The following is a 23819-nucleotide window of genomic DNA, read 5'->3' on the forward strand; positions in this document are numbered from 1 at the left end:
CTTTTTCAAATCTTAAAACAAAAATAATATTAAAAAAATATATTATAACAATATTTTATTCAATTTTTAACTTTTATCTCAACTAATCTCATCTCATCTGTAAAAATAAATGAGATTTATTAAATAATTAAATCACAATTACTTATATGTGTTTATAACGAGTGTGATTAAAGATGATAAAATTATTATTTTTTAATTCTCGAATATTTTTCTACTGCTTGATCCCATATCCACATTTTGGCTTGTTGCTTGATGAGAATTTCCTTTTTATCAAAATTTGAGTATCCCTAATTCATTGGAATAATATATAATATAAATTTCCAATTATACAAATGAAATATAAATTTTGATAGGTAGGGAAGTTTTCTAGGGTCACTATCAATTGGGAATGCAGGAAATTAATGTGATTGCAGAAACAAATTAAAGTAGCTTCAAGAGGTTGAGAAAGCACCCCATGATCCCTGTTAATTAGGGCATCATAATAGGACAAAAAAAAAAAAAGTGTGCAAATTTATATATATATATATATATATATATATATATATTCTTATTCCTTCTATCCTGATCAGTACTTTTTTTTCTTTGTATTATCCTAATTTAAAAAAAAAAAAGAGAAAAAGAAATATTCACTTTAATCTAATAATTGGTTTTAATGATTCATGAATTTATGAAAGTACGTCAAAGTAATCATTTTTAGTGAATCCAAACTTTGAAAAAGTGTATATCCCGTTTGGAATCCAGTTTAATTTTAAGTTAAATTTAAAATTTAAATTCTTAATTTTCAAATCATTAAAGTCTTTTCAACTCAAAATTTTTTTAAACGTGAGATTCATAATCTTTTTTAACTTCTTATAAATATATTTAAATTTATTTAAATATCTAAACACATATAAACTTATCTTTAGTAGATTTTAAAAAATTTATTCTACCATCTTAATTCATTATTATTTATAAAAAATTAAACTCAACTCAATATTTAAAAAAAAAAAAAGTCATTGTCATTTCAGTTTGACGAGGGAAAAATAATAAAAAAAAAGTCATTGCATTTATTTGGTAGGCTTCATATTTCCAGATACAAATTCAATACACCCCAACCAATGGTCAACAATAAAATATTAATAGTTAATTATAAACTGTTTTTAATTATTCTGCTTGAATTTTATTTGACCAAACCTTCATAAAAACATGATTCATGAGTCACAAGTGCATGCATCCCCATTATTCTTGTAAAACTCATGGCATTAAAAACTTGGTCATGGCAATTGAATGCTCTGAATTCTTTGTGATATATATATATATATATATATATATATATATATATATATAAAAGCAGCTTCAATTTCCACGATGGTAGGTAGAAAAATTTGTTCACATTTGTAATGATTATAATGAGTTCTAATTGTAATTTCGATTAAATCTAGTTGGAGTACAAATTAAAATGTGATCTCAATTCTTCCTCCATTTGCCTACACCGCACACTAAATTTAATTTTTTAATTTTTAATTTTTAAAAAATTCTTTTACTCATCATCCTTACACCACACATTTATTAAAAAAAAAAAAATAGATGCGTATTATATGGATGATTAATAGAATATTTCATATGAATCATGGAAGATGCGATATAAGTCGACATAATGTAGAATATGTTTAGCTTGGAAAAAATTTAGAATTGAAATGTTTAAACTTTTTCTTATCACTTAACTTCTACCATATCAATTTTAACTTAACTCATTGTCTCTATACCACATACGTCATCCATATCGGCTGAACTTTTACTTATTGAAGTTAAGTATGCGTATGGATTTAAGTTAGTTTAATATTTATAGATGAGTGGAATTACCAAATAAAAGACATTGCTACCGTCAAGTCTGTATCATACAATGAGTTGGTGTGAACATTGGATTTAGAAAGGTCGTAGATTAATGTTATGTTCCACATTAATAAGGAGAGAATTTTTTTGATCTATATAATAACTCTTATGGAGATATAAATATAGTTTTAACTATTGATAAGAAAATTGAAATTTTAATAAATCTTTGAAGAGTTATATTATATATGGCACTTATATTATTTTTTTCACATAATGCTAATTTGTCTCGTTTATTTTTGTAGATAAGATGAGATAAGATGAGATAAAAATTAAAAGTTGAATAAATTATTATTAGAATATATTTTTTTAATATTATTTTTATTTTAGAATTTGAAAAAGTTGAACTGTTTATTTTATTTTATATGAGAATTTAAGAAATTTATAATGATGATATGAGATGAGATGAGATAAAAAGTTTTGTAAAAGTGAACGAGGCTTAATTTTTATTTCTAAAATAATAAATTAAATAGTTAATGAATAATAGCAATTCATATCATGTGGAATATAAGTTTGAATGAGAAGCTAGTACATAAGACATTTTATTTCTTTCAAATACGGTTTGAGTTGAGTTATTTCGTCAATGGATTACAGAAGCGTTTACATGGGAGAAGATAAGTTTTGCTCGAAATAGCAAAAGTTGAAACTTGAGAGTCGCAGAGAATGATTTTGCCTGGCCAAGTTGCCCATTTAATATTCCATTCCTGTGCAGTTCACCCACGAAAGTTTCCTAAGTCATGCCATCACTAGCTAGAGACTCGGAGCTGAGAGAAAGAGAGAAGAGCCAGTTGGTTGTGTTTCCCACCAATTTAACCTTTTCCTGGGACCGTGAAATCCTTCAGCCTCTCAGCTCAAGTGGGTCATTCTTTTATATGAGGTCCTACTCTCCCACTTGCTGGTCTTTGCTGTCTCAGCCTGTGTTACCTGCCCCCTTTTCAAACTTCCCCAAGAGACGCTTCTCTCTTTTCTATGCGTTCTTGTTCTCTGTATCCAAGTAAGATCCAGTTTTTTTAATCTGGGATATTCATTTTTTTTCCTTGTTCTGCTTCTTGAAGGTCATAATATATCAAAGTTCTGATATTGTTATAGTTTGAGCTCTCTTCGATCTTGGATAATACTTGATTCTGTGTTGTCTTCAACACGTAGTCTTTTCCGTTCTTTCAGGAGTGTGAAAGCTTTCAATTCAAGCATCTGGATCGTCTTAGTAATTTGCAAGCTTTACTGGCTATTGCTTATGATGGTTGTTTCGGATTTTGGATTTGAGAGGTTGGTTTGGGGTCACTTGTGTGGTATAAGGGATGTTGGAAAAAAGGAGCTTTTTGGATTCGTTTGAACTCTACTTTTGCGGTGGAATAGCGATTAAGATTTCATGCTTGCCCAAAGACAATGGTGAGCTTTGTGACCAGATTTTTAATTCTTTAGCATTCAGAACTTCAGCTTGCTGAATCGAAATAATATGAAGAACCTTTTTAAGAAGCTTCATATCATGTCCAATCAATCGGAAGATGCAGATGGATCTACTACATCGAAGGGCAACAATTCTAATGAAGGGTCCCCTGATAGGCTTTTGCACTCTCGGTCCCATCATAATCCTGAGCATAAACCCCTTTTGGGGCTCTCGGGTTGGTTGAATTCAGTTGCTAATAGAGGTAGTTCAAGCCCCCCGTCGTCTTCAAATGTGACAAGGGGAGAAAAAATGGAACCGTCTGATTTGGCTAGCCCTGGTGATTTAGATGTTGTTTTGGATGGAGCGAGGCCTGATTCAGGTTCAAGTAACTCGAGGGATCCTGATGTAGAGGAAGAGTATCAGATACAACTGGCTTTGGAACTAAGTGCCAGGGAGGATCCTGAGGCAGTTCAGATTGAGGCTGTAAAGCAGATAAGTTTGGGCTCTTGTGCCATTGATAATACTCCGGCTGAAGTTGTCGCCTATCGATACTGGGTAAGTTTGACCCTTCTTCTGATTTCTTATGATATCACAGTACATCATGAGTATTTGTAAGGGCGACACTTGCTTATGATCCTACCATTAAATAAAGTCTGATCTTAAACTGCTTGGGGTGTAGCCCACTTACATGTAGCATATCAAGTGATACGTTGCCAGAAAATGCTTCTCGATATACTGGATGGTTTCAACATAATATTCGAAGAGCTGTCAAGGAAAATAGGAAAAAAGGATCTGGGAAGGTGTCATTGTCGCCCTTGTACCTCCTACGATCCCTGTTCTTCAATCCTATTAAAGTAAGGAGAGTGAAATTTCAGTCAAGTTAACGTTAGTCGGATTCTGACAGTGTAAGCAATCTTGTTGAGTGTCGCCATCAAAGCTGCTTTGCAAGTGTTAGCTTAGGCAGGGTAGAGCTAGTTATCTGTATATGAATCTCCCGTTTATAATGGGTTCTACTAGTTGTTCAGCTATATGTTTAGGAAATTCTTGTGCTTTTCGGTAAAATGTTTCAACAGTTAAGGCTTAATAACTGTGGCGGAGTCTTGACTGCATTTAATTATAAATCCATATGCTTATATGCTTGTATATATTCTTTTCTGGTCCATGTGCATTTTTTTTCGTAATTGTACTTTCACTCTTCAGCTCCAAGGTTTCTCTTATGGCAATGCAATGTAAGATGACAACAGATTGTTGAAATCAGGAAATCTATGTCCTACTACCATTTCTTTAATTGATGTTCCATTGCCACTGGAGTAAAATTAGCAAGTAGTCATTCTTCCTGCATTTTGCTTTTCTGCACAATTGAAACACTACATGACAGTTCTATTTAGGTGTTACCAACTTGTGTAATCAACTTATTTCAGCATACTTACTAGGTCATAATTCAACATCAAATACACGGGATAAAGGAAAATTTAACAGTTTTTTTATTATAGTTTATAAATTATTTCTATATATGCGGAGTGTTTGATATATCTATTTTTTGATAAATCAGGGACTAATTAAGTAAAATGGATCAGTTTTTTTTCCCTCTCATATCTGTCTCATGTTTATTCTTTTCTAACCTATCTCATATCATAGATTTATCCATGCTTCACAGAATTACAATTCACTTAGTTATGATGACAAGATCCTGGATGGATTCTATGACCTGTATGGAGTTATGGCTGAATCAACCTCAGAAAGAATGCCTTCCCTAGTTGATCTGCAAGGAACACCAGTGTCAGACAGAGTCACCTGGGAAGCAGTTTTGGTCAATAGGGCTGCTGATGCTAATTTGTTGAAGCTTGAGCAGAGGGCTCTAGAGCTAGCTGTCAAATCAAGGTCCAATTCTCTCGTTTTTGTAGGTAGTAATTTGGTGAGAAAGCTTGCTATTTTAGTTGCTGACTATATGGGTGGACCAGTTGGGGATCCTGAAAGCATGTTGAGAGCATGGCAAAGTCTCAGTTACAGTTTGAAAGCAACCCTTGGTAGCATGGTTTTGCCACTTGGTTCTCTGACAATTGGATTGGCTCGTCACCGTGCATTGTTGTTCAAGGTACATGCTTGGCCTTTTCTTAATGGTTTAAACCTAATTTGCAATGGCACTACGGGTTTGGATATAATGTGGGAACCATTGATTCCCAATTTTCAATTTTCTTTTGGTGGTTTTGACAAGAAACTTCTATTCGAGATTATTGGTCTTGGTTTCCCTTAGTGTGGCCACACTTTCAGTACTTACTGATGATATAATCATATCAACTTTTGTCTTACTTTCGGATCAAATTTGTGTTCGTCACTTAATTATGATTGAGAAAAATGATATGCCATTTTTAAGGATGGATGTACCTCAGATTGGAGATGACAGACAAGGAGGATTTTTATGCAATCACATGATCACATTCTTCATGTTACCACAGATATTCATAACTTCTTTTATTCACTGTATAAATGCTTTCCTGGTCCATTCCAAGTCAGATGCTTTTCCCATGGAGGCCTGGTTACAGGATCCGATGGTTACATTGACAAACTCCTTTCATAGTTTTGAAATATTGCATAGTGCGGGTCATCCCTCCTAAGAATTCGGACACTGACACATAGTTGGAAAAATAACTAGTTTAGTGTGAAATAAGGAGTAACTTCCTCCTTTGTATATTTAATGCTTTTCCTTTGCTGTAATTTTCCTCTGAACTTTGCATATGACAACATTTCAACTATCAGTGGATCTGCCTCTGAACCACATAGATCCTTATCTGGATAAATGGCTTGTCTAATAATCTATATGTGAATCATGTTAGAGATGGCTTGTCAGACAATTGGTGATTACAAGTGATTTTACATCCTGTCATCATTGTTGCTAAACCAGTCTTCCATTGTTTAACCCAGTTAAGACTTTTGGCCCAGCTGCATTATGAGAAGTGCTGGGGTTATCATGCCATCACTTTTCCTTGTACGGAATCCTAGTCTTCCACTAGTTGCTTTACTTCAAAATTTTCCATGGTTATGTAGGTTTTGGCGGATAGCGTGGGTTTGCCATGCCGGTTGGTGAAAGGACAGCAATACACGGGTTCTGATGATGTGGCTATGAATGTTGTAAAGATCGATGATGGAAGGTATATTTGGTATTAGTTTATTTTTTGTGATGAAGCCAAGTCAGCTGGAATATTCTGGGTTTTTTTCTTCCTATTTTCTGTTCTCTGAAATATGATATCACTATGCATAGACGAGGTGCTCTAGTTCTTCTTTCTCACACAGTTAATTTGTATAGCTTGTGATGCTGTTATATGATTGTTTCAGAATCTAGTTTGGCTCCTATATATATGTATATAATTTTTAGGATTGCACTTGAGAATGTGTTGCATTTTTATTTTGAGTTACTGCTGAAAGTGATCACAGAGGAGAAAATTCCCCCATTTAGTGATTTTTTAGGATGATTTCATTTTGGGTTCAAAGCCTCATATGTCTCTGAGATGTGGTTAATGTGAATTTCAGGGAGTACATTGTTGATTTAATGGCAGATCCTGGCACACTCATTCCATCTGATGCAGCTGGGTCACATATAGAATATGGTGAATCTTTCTATCCTGCAAGTCCTTTGTCCAGAGACATTGACTCCTCTTATATGGCCTCTTCAAGCAGTGGGGTTGGGAGTTCATTGGAAGAACAGTCAGACTTTGGGACATCGGACAAGAGGTCTAGGTTCAGCAATTCCGTTGCTTTAGTAAAAGAATCTGAGGACAGAGGTGATTTAACTTCTTCTGCAAATATAATCAGCCCAACTAACAGTGAGGAAGAGCACAAGTCATCTTCTGATGATTTTATATCTCCCTCCAATTTAGAGAAAGTGCCAGTGCGGGAGAATCCTGGCAAGTCTAGTCATCCTTACATTCGTGCAAGATCTCCTTCTTGGACTGAAGGTGTTAGCTCCCCTGCAGTACGTAGAATGAAGGTAAAAGATGTTTCGCAATACATGATCGATGCTGCCAAAGAGAATCCACAATTAGCTCAGAAACTTCATGATGTGCTACTTGAGAGTGGTGTTGTTGCTCCACCGAACTTGTTTACTGAAATTTATCAGGAGCAGTTAGATGTGTTGGCAGTTGAGGCAAAGTCTCGGACTGAAGATAAGGATGACAATAAGCAGGGGAGTGGAAACCAAGAATTCAAAGGTCAAGAAGATCTTGGTCCTGCTTACTTTTTGCCTCCTTTGCCTCCCCACAGAGTGCACTCTAAAGCACATGTTTCCTCTGGTCATCTGGATACAGGGAAAGTAACTGTGAGCCCTATCCCATCACAATCTGAAGCAGCTCCTGTGAAATATTCAAAAAACGTACCTGTTGCTGCTGCTGCGGCAGCAGCAGCAGCTGTTGTCGCATCATCAATGGTAGTTGCTGCAGCAAAGTCAAGCATTGAGTCCAATCTTGAACTTCCTGTAGCAGCTGCTGCCACTGCTACTGCAGCAGCTGTGGTAGCAACATCTGCAGCTGTTAGTAAGCAGTATGAGCAGGTTGCAAGAAGTGATGGAGACGCAGATGTTGCTCGTTATGATCCTTGTGGTTATGGCGACCGCCATAATGATCAATCTGGAGCCATTTTAGAAGGCGAGAGAAAATCAGATGGATCAGCAGGTAATGATAGCACCAAATCTGATGGTGGATTGGATGAAGTTGCTGAATGTGAGATTTCATGGGAGGAAATCACCTTGGGTGAGCGTATCGGACTTGGTATTTACCAGTGCATTATCCCATCAAGTTCATGTACTTCTCATATAAAGAATTATAAGTGCATATGGTTTTCCACCTGTGTAATTTCATCTTTTTGGTGCATACTTTGTTTGGCAGGATCATATGGAGAGGTATATCGTGGAGACTGGCACGGAACTGTGAGTTTTCCCTGTTGACCCTGAATGATGGCGGTGCATTTTTGTTATTCTGTTGTATACTATGGGTCTAATCCTTTCCTTTTGCATTGGTTTCAGACATGTAAAGTATATTGGGTCTAATCCTTTTCCTTTCATTTTTTGAAATTTTCCCCGAGGAAGTTGGTTATGCTTCAGGTGTAAAGACTAATGGTGTGGCTTGAAATCCATGAGTATTGTGTTTTGTATAGTTAGTAAAATGACTGAAAAAGAATCTTATTAATGATTCTAATCCATTGGTAGATAATTATCAAAACAATTAGAGTCAATTGTTTCTTTTATGAATAATTCTATTTGAAAGCCTTTACACCACACACCATCCACGTGGCATAATTTGATTTGGAAGATAAATTTTAAAAATTGAGTCTCACAAATTGAACTATGCCATGTGGATGGTATGTGGTGTAAAGGCCTTAAAATAGTACTACTCTTCTTTTATATGTGAGTTAAAAGCCTACAACTTCCTTTCGCAATAGTATGGCTTGAAATCCACGAGTATGCTGTCATCTTTAATTAGCATAGGATACACTGAACTTCATTTATTTCATCTCCTTTTGTTGTGTTTGTTTATCTGAGTTAAGTTGTGGAAGGTTTACCCGTGATTGAATTATCGAGGTGTTCTTGGACCCTGTTTACGTACTTGAAGCCTAGAGCATCGTCACCCATTTTCCTATTCCAGAAATGCATAATGGCACATGGTTATCTTATCTGTTTTTGTATCTTTCTTTGATTGTATAGTTCATGATAGAAACATCAACTGTCTAGCCATATTTCATTGTCTTCTGGTTGTTTCAATATTTGTTGCTTGCATTTCTTTGGAAGCTTTATATGTTGATTTTTATTGTCACTCTTTGGTTCCATAGGAAGTGGCTGTGAAGAGGTTTCTAGACCAAGATATTTATGGTCAATCACTTGAGGAATTCAAAAGTGAGGTGCAATCTGCATTCCCCTTTCTTTATGTCTTTGCTTGTTTCTCATGAATAGATTACCAGTGGTACTTCAGCATTCAGCATTTTGGCTCTAACACTCCTTCCATGTGGTGGTTGAACAAGTAAAATACCAAACCTTGTGAGAGTTCTTTGGACTAAAAAACAAGATCTACTTTCTAGTTCCTGAATAGTCTCAGAAGCTTAAGTGAAACTTATGCATTGCCATGTCTTTCTAAACATATTATCTGAAATAAAGAACAAATACACCTCACAGGAGCGTTTTTTTTTTTTTTTTTTTTTGGGGGGGGGGGGGGGGTAGAATTTACAATGTATCCTCTTTGATGTACACAGCCTGATTTTTGCCAAGAAAAATAATTTTTTTATGAAATGTATCTGTGCCTTGTCCAAGCCGCCTTATATCCCACCTTATCCTGCTGTATGCATAACACATATGGGTCTTTATTTATTTGTTTATTCTTTTTTTACGATATCTGTGCTTCCCAGGAATTAATCTTTCTTTCGTTGTATTTGCCCTTCTTGAACACTCACATTAACTGTGGTGAATCCATTATTAATGATTGACTCAGGAGATCATGTTAAAGTATGATAAATATTGAGTTATTTCTCTGGCCAGTTCTGCTATGAGCTTGCATCTGCTGTCAAAATTTTCCTTGGCCCGAATTACGTTGTTTCAACTTATCACATGCTTGACTCATCAGAATCTAAGGGATGGCATATTTGTCAGGATCCTCTTGTGGAATTTGGAAATGTACCTTTGTTTGTTTAATGCCCAGCTCTTTCTTCCCTCATGGACATGCCTAAAACTATTCCTTGCCTATTAAACATTTGCTAGCTGTCATTTTTATTTTATTTTATTTTTTATTTATTTTTATCTCCAACTAGATGAAGGTTTGTGTTGAAATCATTTGTTCTACTTGCTGTTTGAATTGCAAGGTCTTGTTAATGAAAAGACTCAGGCATCCCAATGTTGTGCTCTTCATGGGAGCGGTAACCCGTCCCCCAAATCTTTCAATTGTCACTGAATTTCTTCCCAGGTTTGTAAACATTCTTGTTCTAACCATAATTGTGATATAATCTTAGTCACAAATATATGGAAGTCAATGTGTACGATACTGTAACTTTTGACTAAAAACTGTTACGAGTACTGGGCTACTTATCAGAATGTTTTTGCTGCGATAGTGCATGTAAAACCTTTTTCTTGTCTGGCATTGATTTGCATGAAAGTAACACAGAACACACCTGTGTACACACAAACATGCACATGTTCACACATGTAACTAATTAAAGGGCATCAAAGAGGGCTCTTGTTTGGTTTTCACAGAAATACTATCCAATGGAATCAAACATTATTGTCTGTTTCATTGAGTTTATTTTCTTTTACTTAGTTTGTGCAATTTTCTTGAAAATTCTATTTATGTCCTTGTTGCTGCTGTTTCATGTCTGCTTTATTAGAGACTTCTTGTTGCTGCTGTTTCACGCTTGGTGGGAGGGATTAGAGACTTCTTTTTTCATACATTTTTGCTTTGGGCTACGGTTATTGTAATGGATGGGACTAGTCTTAATGACTTTTGTGCTGCTTTTCAGCTTTAGCCTGTAATTAGGTGTTTTTCTCTTGTATACTTCCTGTGTACTTAGGTTATGCCTAATTACATGGTTTTAATAAATTTCGTACTTATAAAAAAATGTTTCCTTTATTTTTTTGATAAGTAAAAATATTGTATATATCAAAAGGAGAAACTAAGTACACTAAATGTATACAAGAAAACACCTTGCCCAAAATGACCCAACAAGCCCCTAATGACCCAAAAAGCCTATAAAAAAAACCAACTCAAAGTACATCAGACCTGACCCCAATCCCTTGTTTCCCATAGAACTAAAACTCTACCCGAACACCAACCCTAACACCTTGATTCCCGTCTTGATGCCCTCCCTTTAGACTTCCCTCTAGTTGAACTACCATCCTTAGCGTCGTAGTTGATTGCTGAAAAAAGACGCTGTAACTCTTTGCTTTTCTTGAATCTTGATTTGGTTTCAAGTGTGCGGCTTGCCTCGATCGCAGTAATTAGTTCATTAAATTGGTCTTCACATCCTCCATGTCAAATTCTCACGAACTGCTGAATCTCGTTAACTTTAGGCAGAATCCAATCCGCTATTGGAGGAAGAGAGACCAGGGGAGCCACAATATCCCCATCAAACTGCACTCCTGACTCTAGACATTCCTCTACATAAGGCACCAACGCCAAGCCCATTGGTTCTCCAGTAACTTCATTGGTTCTCTCCAGGTATCGGGGTCCCCATTGGAGATTCTGGGGTTATAGCAAGTCCCTTCACCTCTGGGGTGATAGCGGATCTTTCATCTCCTTCAGACCTCGGCAGAACACCCTTTTCCTTCAACTCTGACGAGGGAGTCAGAGTTTCTTCAGGGACCAAGGGTGTAATACCGACTATCGATCTATTTTGTGTTACACGAGGCGAATGACATTCCATTACTGATGTCTCTAGGCCAATACCCGATGTAGACCCCACTTCGAATAACCCAGATTTCCTTTTGACCCGCCATACTCTCATCGATCTAGTTATAGGGACATAGCAGAATCCGATCTTCCGTTTTTCTTTTTCTACGTTTAAAGGATTCGGGCCTATCATGTTTCTTTCCACCCTGTTGCCTCTTGCTGAAAGCCGGTCTATTTTCATAGACAAGAAAGTTATCTCTGCCTTCAACTTGACAAGTTGGGTTTCCGTCTCCTTTAGAGAATTGTGCATCTCGACAAGCTGGTCCTGAGGTGTGATTGGCAGACCCCCCACACTCTGAACCCCCGAAGCATGTCCCATCTTTAGAGCTGCCGCATAGGATTGTCTCGCCACCGAGGATGTACTTGGGTCTATGCACCTCCAAGTTCTCCCTCCCTGCCACACCACCTGCAACACCTTGTCCTTCCAAGCCGTCACTCCCTCTCTTCCCAAAAGAAAAATGACGCAGCACCTCCCCCATCCTTCTCCAACCACTGCCCCCCTCTTCAGGAATGAAAATAAAATTCCTCCTCCCCCCACCACCATACTCCTCCACTGCCATATACCATCCTCGAGCATTCGAGCAGCGATGCGCTGTGAAACTATGTCGATCTTCCCGGACAGTGGAGAAAAAATCTTGTTTCTTATCCTTAGTGCATGCTTCTATGGCCTTGGCCAGCCACTATACTGTTGTCGAACCTAGAACCAACTTAGATATCACCCTTCGACTCCTTTCAGTAATGGCCAACATGGTCCCCTCCTTCACCAGTGTAAAAGATTTAGATTCTATGACCAACTCCATAGAAGAACCCATACTGACCCACTCCCCCCTTCTTCAACAACCATTCATCATCTCAGGGAAACCAGATTAGAAAATCGTTGGGAGCTGCAAGCACTGCAATGTTATCTGGACTCCAGGTCGTGCTCATTGCAAGCACTGCAGAAATCGTGCTCACAGAAGACGCCGGAGTACTTGCCGGAGCCTTCAGAGTCGACGACACGACCAACGGAGCCTTCGGGAGGGTCGCCGGAGTACCCTGAGAGACAATACAACGATATCTAGGATGCCGGAGGTTGGACCAATGCCGGACGGCCCTCAACGACATCGCCAAGGTCCGTCGGCTTTATCTGTGACGACTGTGCGGTGTGTCTCGTCGGCAATGAAGCAGCACCTCCCCCATTCTTCTCCAGCCACTGCCCCCCTCTTCAGGAATGAAAATAAAATTCCTCCTTCCCCCACCACCATACTCCTCCACCGCCATATACCATCCTTGAGCATTCGAGCAGTGATGCGTTGTGACATTGCGTCGACCTTCCCGGACAGTGGAGAAAAAATCTTGTTTCTTATCCTTAGTGCACGCTTCTATGGCCTTAGCCAGCCACTGTACTGTTGTTGAACCTAGAACCAACTTAGATATCACCCTTCGACTCCTTTCAGTAATGGCCAACATGGTCCCCTCCTTCACCAGTGTAAAGGATTTAGATTCTATGACCAACTCCATAGAAGAACGCATACTGACCAACTCCCCTTCTTCAACAACCATTCATCATCTCAGAGAAACCAGATTAGAAAATCGTTGGGAGCTGCAAGCATTGCAATGTTATCTGGACTCCAGGTTGTGCTCATTGCAAGCATTGCAGAAATCGTGCTCACAGAAGACGCCGGAGTACTTGCCGGAGCCTTCAGAGTTGACGGCACGACCAGCGGAGCCTTTGGGAGGATCGCCGGAGTACTCTTAGAGACAATACAATGATATCTAGGACGCCAGGGGTTGGACCAACGTCGGACGGCCCTCAACGACGTCGCCAAGGTCCGTTGGCTTTATCTATGACGACGGTGCGGTGTGTCTCGTCGGCAAGGGTGGGTGGCGGCATATCTGGTTCCTTAGGGTTTTCTTGCTTCGTAGTGTTTCTCTCTCCTCTGGACCAACGCCGGACGGCCCTCAGGGAAGTCGTCGGGGCCCGTCGGCTTTGTCTGTGATGTCTGTGAGAGGTCACTTGTCGGCAAGGGTGGCAGCGGTTTCCTTAGGGTTTGCTTTATCACAGACAGAAATAAAAAAATCTTAGTGCCTTTTTATATATGGATAATTTATTGATGAATAGAGACCCTCATATCCTGTATATGAGGGGAGAATCCCATAAATGGTTACCATATGAATTTTTGAAAAACCAAGAAACTAAGAAAAAAGGAGAATTGCTACAGCAGATACATCTAATTTTCTCAGAAATAAAAAGGAAGAAACTGAGTTTTATACTCTTCCCTTATGAATAAGAAACTAAACATGGCTTACCAAATTTATCTCTATCTGCTTTCCAAAATTGAATTAGAGCGACAAGCTTACTCTTTCAGTACGATTCTCTTTGATTAAGAGCTTCTACAGCCATTATGTTCTGTTTGATAAGTTATTTCTCGAGTCTTGTTAGTTTTGTCAATTGGAATATAACCTTTTTCCCCCCTTTTTTGGCTTTGCAGAGGTAGTTTGTATAGGCTGATTCACCGGCCTAACAATCAATTAGATGAAAGAAGGCGCTTGAGGATGGCCCTTGATACTGTATGATTCAGTAATTCTTGCCCTTTATCCCAGTTCCAGTCAGAAATTTGCTATAATTGATGACTTTACTGGAAAGAATGTCTTCTTTGAATGATTGAACTTTCAGGCCCGGGGAATGAATTATTTGCACAACTGCTCTCCCGTAATAGTACACCGTGACTTGAAATCTCCAAATCTCCTTGTTGATAAAAATTGGGTTGTGAAGGTGGTCTCTTGCCTCATTACTGATCATGCTGAATGCATTTAATGTATCTTCCATGCCTAACCGATCATGGTGTAAAATTCTCTGACTGTTTAGGTTTGCGATTTTGGGTTATCACGGATGAAAAATAGCACATATCTTTCTTCAAGGTCAACTGCAGGAACGGTAAGCCATTGAAAACTTTCATGGACATGAATGTGATGGATATGTGTGTGTATTGTTCTGGTTGTTTTGGTAAATCATCCTGCTAGACTTACACGTTTTTTATTTACGTATCCATCACATTCATGTATTAATGCTGGATATATTCTTTTCTTGATCATATCTAGTTTGTAATCACCTCCTATATGTTTCCAGCAATAGTAAAGCACTCAGTTTTGTGTTTTTCTTGTTAGTAGATCATCTGTTGCATTTTGTTTTGAACACTCTGTCCTGTTGGTTGCCTGTACCAAGACATAGGCAGATCTTATTGTGGCGATTAAGGGAAAGAAAGAGAACACTACATCTTTTTTGACAAGGAAAATGCCTCCGTACTACGTGTAGAGAATTGGACTTTGCTTTTCTGTTGTTTTGATTCTGAATTGAAACTCAACACTTTATCTCAAATTTAAAAATCACCGAGAGAACTATACCGAAAGCTCCTCATTCAGCAAGATCATCTGGACTTAGTGCTTACAACATTGTGTATTCATGACTGAATTTCAAGGTTTATTCTGCTTTCATGAAAGGTTTGAAGGACATATTCATTTGGTCTCCGTGGAATGGAGAAAAATTAAATAAAGCTTACAGGCTGGGCAAAGTCTGCTTTTGGTAATAGCTTGGGTCATTCCTAGAAGGGTAGTGAACCTTTTTGACTCTTGTAGAGGGTTAGGTGGTTCCCCACGATGGCAATAGTGTGAGAAATTATGCCTAATTGTCCCATATGGTGTGATTGGAGGGAAATGAATGAGAAATTTTGAGGACTGTATACGAATGACAGAGGAGCTCAAGACTTATTTTTTTTAACACTCCTCCTTTCGAAAACTTCTATAGCCTTTAATGGGCCTGATTTTCATGTTTTTCTTGTATCTTTTTCTAATTCTAGATAGGTTGCTATCTTGTATACATGTTGTGTCCATGGACTGCTCCTTTTACTCTTTTTAATGAAATTTATTTTGCTTCTAAAGAAATTAACTTGTTGATATGGAAAAAAGCAAATTCAGAATATTGTGTTATGCTTTTCTTTTTTGATAATTGACTTGTTTGTATTTCTTTGGTTCCTAGTATGCAACCATTGATAGTATGTATTGAGTAAGCTAATGTTTGTATTGCAATATTTCAGGCTGAGTGGATGGCCCCAGAAGTGCTAAGAAATGAACCTGCCAATGAAAAGTAAGCCATTTATTCTCCCTCCTCTCTGTTCTTTTAGTATTATTTTTGGACTGGACCCTGGATAGATTCCTTTTTCAATAATTACATCAATTTGATATGTAGGTGTGACGTTTATAGCTTTGGGGTCATATTGTGGGAGCTCTCTACGTTGCAACAACCATGGGGGGGAATGAACCCAATGCAAGTTGTTGGTGCAGTTGGATTTCAACATCGGCGTCTTGACATTCCGAATGATATGGATCCTGCCATTGCAGATATTATTCAGAAATGCTGGCAGACGTAAGTGTTTTTGGTTTGATAATTTTAACTATTTGCATAGTGTTTCAAAACATCCAACGCCAATGGCTTTTGTTGGCCTACCTTTGTCGTTAAACATTGCTCTTCAACAACCAGTAACCTGTTGATTGGAGTGCAGGCCAGGTGGTATCGTTTGTTGGACTGATATACACTCAACCCTGTTAAAATCCAGGATAACTGACCTGTTTCTAGCCCAAACAGTGCAACCTGAGTGGGTGGCAGGTTGTGGATATAGAAAGATGCAAATTAATTTGTGTGACATGTAAAAAAAAAAAAAAAAACCAACAATTGGGTTACAAGCCTTTTTGGGTGCCATTCTAAAGTATATTACTGCAAAACAAAGTGCCATCAAAATGCAATTGCTATGCAGCATCGGGTTTCAAACCTAAACCTCTAACTGTTATTGTTTTATGTCCCATGGCATCTTAAATTAATTCAGAAAATAATCAACTATACAAACACATTATGTGACGCCCCAATGGAAGGTTCAAACCACATTGCCTATACTTCAAAAGGACTAGTCAATGATACAATTGGAGCCCCATTGGAACCTTATAAAGAGCAAGAACTTCTTCTTCCCAAGCAATATGGGATCCCATATACCACATACCCATATCCTTATCATATGGGGTATCACAATTTCCCCCTCTTAAATTCCATACGTCTTCGTCGGGCCAGTCCATTGTAGGTGGCACGGCTCAAGTCCTACATTTTTGGTTGGGATAGGCACTGATACCATTTGTAACGTCCCAATGGAAGACCCAAATCACATGACTTATACTTCAAAAGGACTAGTTAATGATACAATTGGAGCCCCATTAGAACCTTATAAAGAGCAAGAACTTCTCATTCCCGAGCAATGTGGGATCCCATACACTACCTACCATTATCCTTATCATATCACACATTATGACAGTCACATATAATTGTTTTTTGAATGCTTGGAACTCTTTATTTTAAGGGTCAAATACCATAGTCTCTTGGGTTTACATGTTTAAATTAGATTTTTTTTAACTCATTAGATTTCATAAAGTATCATAGGTGGTACTCAAGCTTTACAATTTTGTCAAAAATGGTTTTCTGTCCCTGAAATGTTCAAAAACCTAACGAAGCTCCATATCATATCCATTAAAAAGCTAGACTGCCATTAGCTCATTTCCACCTGTATAAGACTGCCACATCAGATAATGGAAACTTAGAAAAAACTAGAAAATAATAAAACACTTCCCCTCCCCTTATGGATTTAGATTCCTTGTTATTTTTAAGTTTCTTCCAGCAAACTTAAAAAAACTAGAAAATAATAAAAACATACTTCCCCTCCCCGTATGAATATAGATTCCTTGTCATTTCTAAGTATCCAAAAAAAAAAAAGAAGACTCCTTGTCATTTCTAGGGGGTGATGGCAGGATGAATTTAGAAGGGAAAAAAGATAGGAGGATGGACCGAATTGGTCCCACCATCCTGAGAAGAATGCTTGAGGAGCTCCCAGGCAGGCGGAGCCCATCGAATTCCACCCCTCTATATCTTTCTCTCTTCTAATGTCAGCCTACCATTACTTGAGGCAATGGCAAGGTACTCTATACCCCCTCCCCTCTTTGGCAGCACCACTCAGTAGGGTCTTGTTCCCTCTTTTTCATTTTTTTTTTCAATTTTTTAGTTTTGATTTTATTTTTAGCTTTGTTATGTTTTTATTTTCTGAGCTGTCTTGTATTCTTGGATCTGAGCTGACATGGCTGAGGACACATGTTGAGCTTTTAATAAGTCTAACATGGTGTTCCTTTAGGTTTTTGGATAGCAGATGAATGGAAGGATAATTGTTGGCAAATGTGTGAAACTTGAGTACCATCTATAATAATTATGAAACCACGTGAGAATTTCGAAACTTGCATAGAACTGACAGACTAATTGGTGATTAACCCTTACGTTAAATTCATACACTTTTTTTTTTTGGATAAGCTTTTACTTTCTTGTTAGCAACATTATTTTATATTTTAAAGATATTTTCTCCTATTTTGTGTGAGTTTTGAACCAAACCATTGCTCCAAATATGGACATACTGGTTAAACCTATGACCTTGCTTCTTGATGCGTCAATCTCTGCTTTGGGTTTAAGTAAGCGTTGTGTTAAGAAAATCATTGCGAATTGCTATAGTAGTTAGGCCCTCCTTGTTATAAAACTACTTATCGCAAATTGTATATTGTGGAAATAAGATGCCCGTGATTATTTTGTTTAGTTCTAACTGATCAAAAAAGAGATTTTGTTTAGTTCTAAAGATTCTACTTACCTAACAAGTTGTTACTACCCAACAATTTGATTTTCCTGCCCTTGAATGTCTGCTTTTGGAATCCCTGTAATTTTCAATACAATCTTGTGTTCTATACCTGAAACAACATACTACCTTTTATGTTACATGAAAACGATATTGATTTTCAACAGTAATTTCCCACGTGTAAGCTACCACCACTTCACACAATACGGAGCCCTACACATGCTGAGAATGCTGCCTATGTTATTCAATATAATCTTTTTTTTTTTGTACCATTTCTTGCTCCAATTAGTTAAAGCATATTTTTTTGCATTCTTTTCTCGAAAAGAAGGAAAAAAAAAAAAAACTTCTTGTTTATTAGTATTAGTCTCCATTAATGATGGATTGCGTTTGGAACTTCAACTCTCTACTTGTGGCCACCTACATCTTGTATGTGAAACTCGGAAACATGATCTCTGCGTCTTCCTTATAAAATAATTGATTAAAGCTGTTGCCTGGACAGGTAATGATGGTACCATAGTTGTTGAGAAAGATTATAGTCTTAAAGTTGTGAATTAGTGGTAAAGAGATTCCATTTTGTGTTTTTCATGGATGTTGCAGCGTATCGAATATACAACAAAATTTCTTTTATGGCTTCCTGACAATTGACCCGATTTAACATTTTAGAGATCCAAAGTTGAGACCCACGTTTGCTGAGATCATGGCTGCTCTGAAGCCGTTGCAGAAGCCAATAACTGGTTCTCAAGTTTCCAGACCAAGTGCATCCGTAGGCAGCAGCCGCGAGAAGGCACAGCCATCACAAGTTGGTGAAGGCTAGGCTGGCTAGAAGAACAAGTATACAGACTTACACTGTTCATTGGACTGCAAAAATATGGGGTCAAGTTCTAGGTAGCCCGGGACTTTGGGACATGAGCAAGTGATTGGCTGGAAATCATGACCGAAAACTCAATCTAATTGGAGATTGTGATTCTTTTTCCTCAACTCCTTTCTTTCTTTTGGTATTCTTCATGGTGCAGCTATCCTCAAGGTTGTGTATTGTTTTTTTCTTTTCTGGGCAAGTGCAAGGTTGTGTATTTGTTTGTAGAAATCAATTGAAAAGTAATCAATGCGTGAAAGTTTTGCTGTACGTGGAGTTCTATCAAATAGTTGCCAAAGCGTTAGGCTACCTGGAATAGTGACTCCGTTTGAAGCAGTAGACATTCAGAGTTGGATTGAGAAAACAACAGGGAATTGAGGAGTGAGATACACTGATGAGATGTGGGTCATGAGTAAAATAATCTGCCAACACTTTCTTGAACATTTCTAGGAGCTCCAGAGTCCAGATTACGATTATTCATGAAAGCTGTGATATTTCATCGAAACTCGAGCAGTCCTTCCAGTTGGTCGATGCTTCTTACTCGAAATGAGTTTCATTTTCCTTGATAACACATCCTTCATGATTCCTTTGTTATGATTTTTAGTAGATGTGTATCACGAAAACAGCACTGCAATGACAGCAGCTTATTGGTCTCTAAGTGAGTCTTTTTATTTCAAAGTCATTGCCGGACGTTTTTCATGCCGATTTGCAAATGTAATTTTTGAGTAGGCGCATTTGCAGTTCTATTCTTCTTCTGTCAGTCCATGAATGGAATGGTTAGTCCGGGCTTCGGCCAAGTCTAATACGATTGATTTACTTAGTTGTTATTTCATCTTAGAGATAGTTGGGCCTTAGTTGGTTTGCTTTCTTTTATTGAGTTTGTTTAGTTAACAGTCATGGCTCTTGTTTAAGGCTGAGGCCTTTTTCCTTCGTTGTAAGACATTCAAATAAGGTTATTGTAGCTACCCAAAGGGGCATCGAGAAACTAAATGAAAAGTCTATTTTATTTCTCTTCTCATCTTCTTCATTCTTCTATAGAGGTGCTCCTCTCAAAACAAGCAATTTCATCATATTTTTTTTTAAGTAACTTGAGGTGTGTTACAATTGGTATTAGAGAGACTGATTTATGTATTATCAAGCTATGAAAATGGAAGAAATTATCTCATCGTTACTCAAAATCAAAGAGTTGGTCGAGCAATCACAACAACGTTATGAAGTTATTCTGCTAACATTCAAAGATGTCAATAACAACTTTGAAGGCTTCATGAAGAACTTCAATGAAGAGTTCACCTATCTAGAACACCAACTCTATGTTTTGCAGAAAGAGGAAAAATGTGCAGCAACTGTAGAAGAAAAAGAGGTAGTCAACTCGGATCAGATTCCTCTTTCTCTTGTTCCCACAAATCCCATTAGAAATCGTAGACCATTTTCTCTATTCTCAGATCTTCATTGTTGACTCTTAGGTCCTTCCTTTACTCTCAGGAATTATTTCGTTTTTCTTTCATTTTCGTTGGTCAAGCCTAGCAATAACTTAACCATCAAGATGAATCTAGACACTAGTTGGAAATTTGATCTTGGTGGTCTCCGATTACTACCCTCACGTTTCTTCTTCTTTAACCTCTATCTCTATCAATGTTGTTTCCACTCAGCAAAACATCCTCTCTCCCCGATATTTACCACATATATGATTTTCACTCGATATTTCCTCACGGCCTGGACCATCGAGCTCTGCAACGACACCCATGACCACCGTAACCACCCATATTTGGGCAATCAAAACCTGAAGGTCTTGATTCACGTCCTGAGGTCACGAAACGAATAGAGATCCTCCAATCTGTTCGGCTGGACAATGACAAGAAGGTCTTTCTATTGATCGACCATGGGCTCCTCAAGGTCGTAGCGGTGCAGTTCAACACCAACCATCTCCTCGCTGGATAGCCGCAAGCTACATCTAGAGGTGTCTATAATGGATTCAGAGGTGGTAGTAGAGGTGGTGGAGGCTGTTAAGGAGGAAGGGGCTGCTTTCGTGGAAAGGATGGTCCGAGGAGTGACAGAGGTGGCCCTCCGAGAGGTGGTGTGCATCTCAGTTTAGGTCGAGATCCCAGTGCTTAGTATACAATTGAAGGTATGGTTGAGATATATAAAGTCCTTTCTACCTTGCTTGTAATCTATGGTGGAGGGAGAATATTCATGGGTTTGCAAGTTTTAAGAGATAAGAAATTTGTGCCTCATATGCTTGATTTTTTGCCACTTAAAGTTGTTTTTAAGCCCTTTGATGTATTATTGGGTTCTGTTTGTTCAAGAACTTCTCAGTTTCATCCCGACAAAAAAGGCTTTTTGAGTCGTGATGGTAGTCATTTGGCAAGCACGTACAATGCTCTAGCCATACTAAAAATTGTTGGGTATGACTTCTCAAGTATAGACTCTAAAACAAGCTTGACACTGGTATGGGGAAAACCACGACTGCCACATTTCTGGTCGGATGAGTGGTCCATGCTCTTGGATTCTGAAGGAAGAATCATGGATTCAAAAGCTTTAAGAAAGAGAATATTTTATGAGGGAGTGGAGCATGGATTACGAAAGGAGTTATGGGCATTCTTGCTTGGATACCATTGCTATGATTCAACATATGCTGAGAGGGAATATCGTAGGTCCCTTAAAAAGACAGAGTACGAGACCATAAAGATTCAGTGGCAGAGTATCTCCCTTGAACAGGGAAAACAATTTCCAAAATTTAGGAAGAGAAAATTATTGAAAAGGATGTGATAAGGACTAACAGGTCACTCTTCTTCTATGATGGGGGATGATAATGCAAATGTGAATTTGATGCATAATATTTTGCAAACATACTCATTCTACAACTTCGATTTTCGTTACTGCCAGAGTATGAGTGATCCCTTGTCCCTAATATTGTTTGTAACGGATGATGAGTCAGAGGCATCTTGGTGTTTTGTTGTAGCTTGTGCAAAAATAACCAACATCTCACTAGAAACAGTTGGGTCACACTGCAAATCTTTAGAGACCTTGTCATTGGATTCAGAGTACATAAGCAACAAAGGGTTAAATGCTATGGCCAAGGGATGTCCTCTTTTGAAAATTTTGAAGCTACAATGTGTTAATGTTACTTATGAGACTTTGGCAGCTGTTGGCACTGGTTGTTCATTGCTGGAGTTGCTAGCTCTATACAACTTACAGAGATTTACTAATAGGCATCTACAGGCAAGTGGCAATCTTATCCTAAGTGATTTTTATCTCCTAAGCGACAAGGGCTTGGAAGCAATTGCAACTGGTTGCAAGGAACTTACACAACTGGAAGTTAATGGGTACTATAACATTGGAACTATGGGATTGGTATATGCAGCAACACCCCTTGTTGGTGTTAGTATTATGAAACATAAAGTGGCTGTTGGTACAAAGAAAATTTTTGTTTTTGACCTAGGTGGTGGGATAATTGTGGGCAAGGATACCGCACCTTGTGGACAAGGTGCTTCTATGGGGGATGGTTTGTCACAGTCCATGAATGGAATGGTTGGGCCGGGTTTGGGCCAAGTCTAATAGAGTCTGATTTACTTAGTTGTTAGTTTGCTTTCTTTTATTGAGTTTGTTTAGTTAACAGTCTTGGGTCCTGTTTAAGGCTGAGACCTTTTTCCTTTGTTGTAAGACCTTCAAATAAAGTTACTGTAGCTACTGAAAGGGGTATCGAGAAACTAAATGAAAAGTCTATTTTCTTTCTCTTCTCATCTTCTTCATTTTTCTATGGAGGTGCTCCCCTCAAAGTGAGTAATTTCAAACATATTTGTTCTTAAGTAACTTGAGGTGTGTTAGATCTTCTTCCCATAGGTGGATAAAATAACTTTTTAACCTTTTAATTATTAGAAGGCGCGTGCGCACGCACACACACATATTCCCGGCGATTTTGTTGGATAGTCGTAAATCATAGTGTTTTTCCTGCGATTTTGTGGGATAGTCACAAAGATGGTTCACCATGTTAGAAGACTTTTTCCAGCAAAGTTTATTGCTAGTAAATATCATTCCCGACGATGTGATATCACGGGAGATAGTCTTGCATTGGAGAGTAGAAATGGATTGGCTAGCTGGAGCTTGAAGGAAGCAGCTTGGCTATAAGTCATACAGTGAGGAGGATATTTTTCCACATAGGAAAAGAATGGAAAATGGATTGGCAAGTGCGCAGGGCTCGGACACCTTAAGATAATATCTAGTATTGCTTTTAAGAAATACATATTGCAATATATATGTCAGTATGCTACAATTTAATTATAAGACCTCGTTTGGACAATAAAATGAGATGAAATAATTTGTGAATAGTAGTAAAATGTTTGTGAAAAGTAGTAAAATTGTTTAAGTTGAGATGTTTTATTGGTTTTAGAAAAATGAAAGAGAAAAAGTTGAATAAAAATACTATAAAGTTAAAATATTATTAGAATATAATTTTTTAATATAATTTTTGTTTTAGAATTTGAAAAAGTTGAATTATTTTTTGTGTTTTGTTTGGAAGTTTATAAAAGCTATAATGATTAGGTAATGATTAGATGAAAAAGTTAAAAATTTAAAATTGAAAAGTGTTTGTATTTATAGTGTTTGAA

The 23819-nt window shown here is 37.7% G+C and overlaps 1 protein-coding gene across 9 annotated transcripts; it reads left to right on the forward strand.

Moving 5' to 3' along the window:
• Positions 1-2468: 2468 nt before the first annotated feature.
• Positions 2469-19485, forward strand: LOC121242576 (probable serine/threonine-protein kinase SIS8). 9 transcript variants are annotated; one of them, XR_005935922.1, is made up of 16 exons: positions 2471-2863; positions 3034-3811; positions 4914-5351; positions 6302-6405; positions 6785-8016; positions 8134-8174; positions 9074-9142; positions 10094-10194; positions 14145-14223; positions 14330-14428; positions 14522-14590; positions 15747-15796; positions 15899-16075; positions 17500-17665; positions 18862-18919; positions 19026-19190. XR_005935922.1 is itself a non-coding variant. In XM_041140466.1 (15 exons), exons 2-14 carry the CDS (start codon positions 3326-3328, stop codon positions 17630-17632), a joined length of 3078 nt encoding a protein of 1025 aa, XP_040996400.1. In that variant the 5' UTR covers positions 2471-2863; positions 3034-3325; the 3' UTR covers positions 17633-17665; positions 19026-19190. The 9 variants fall into 9 exon arrangements, 7 of the variants coding, with proteins under 7 accessions (XP_040996404.1, XP_040996400.1, XP_040996401.1 ...); XM_041140466.1 differs by lacking the exon at positions 18862-18919; XR_005935923.1 differs by lacking the exon at positions 17500-17665 and having other exon boundaries at positions 2472-2863.
• Positions 19486-23819: the final 4334 nt, after the last annotated feature.

Source organism: Juglans microcarpa x Juglans regia, chromosome 8D (genome assembly GCF_004785595.1).
Source record: "Juglans microcarpa x Juglans regia isolate MS1-56 chromosome 8D, Jm3101_v1.0, whole genome shotgun sequence".
NCBI classification, from domain to species: domain Eukaryota; kingdom Viridiplantae; phylum Streptophyta; class Magnoliopsida; order Fagales; family Juglandaceae; genus Juglans; species Juglans microcarpa x Juglans regia.

Bases quoted from the DNA above. Each gene is read 5' to 3' on its own strand.
- LOC121242576 (XM_041140464.1), top strand. From the start codon at position 3,326: ATGAAGAACCTTTTTAAGAAGCTTCATATCATGTCCAATCAATCGGAA. The intron at 5,352-6,301 runs GTACATGCTTGG...ATGGTTATGTAG, and splicing joins ACCGTGCATTGTTGTTCAAG to GTTTTGGCGGATAGCGTGGG. The intron at 8,017-8,133 runs GTATTTACCAGT...TTTGTTTGGCAG, and splicing joins GGGTGAGCGTATCGGACTTG to GATCATATGGAGAGGTATAT.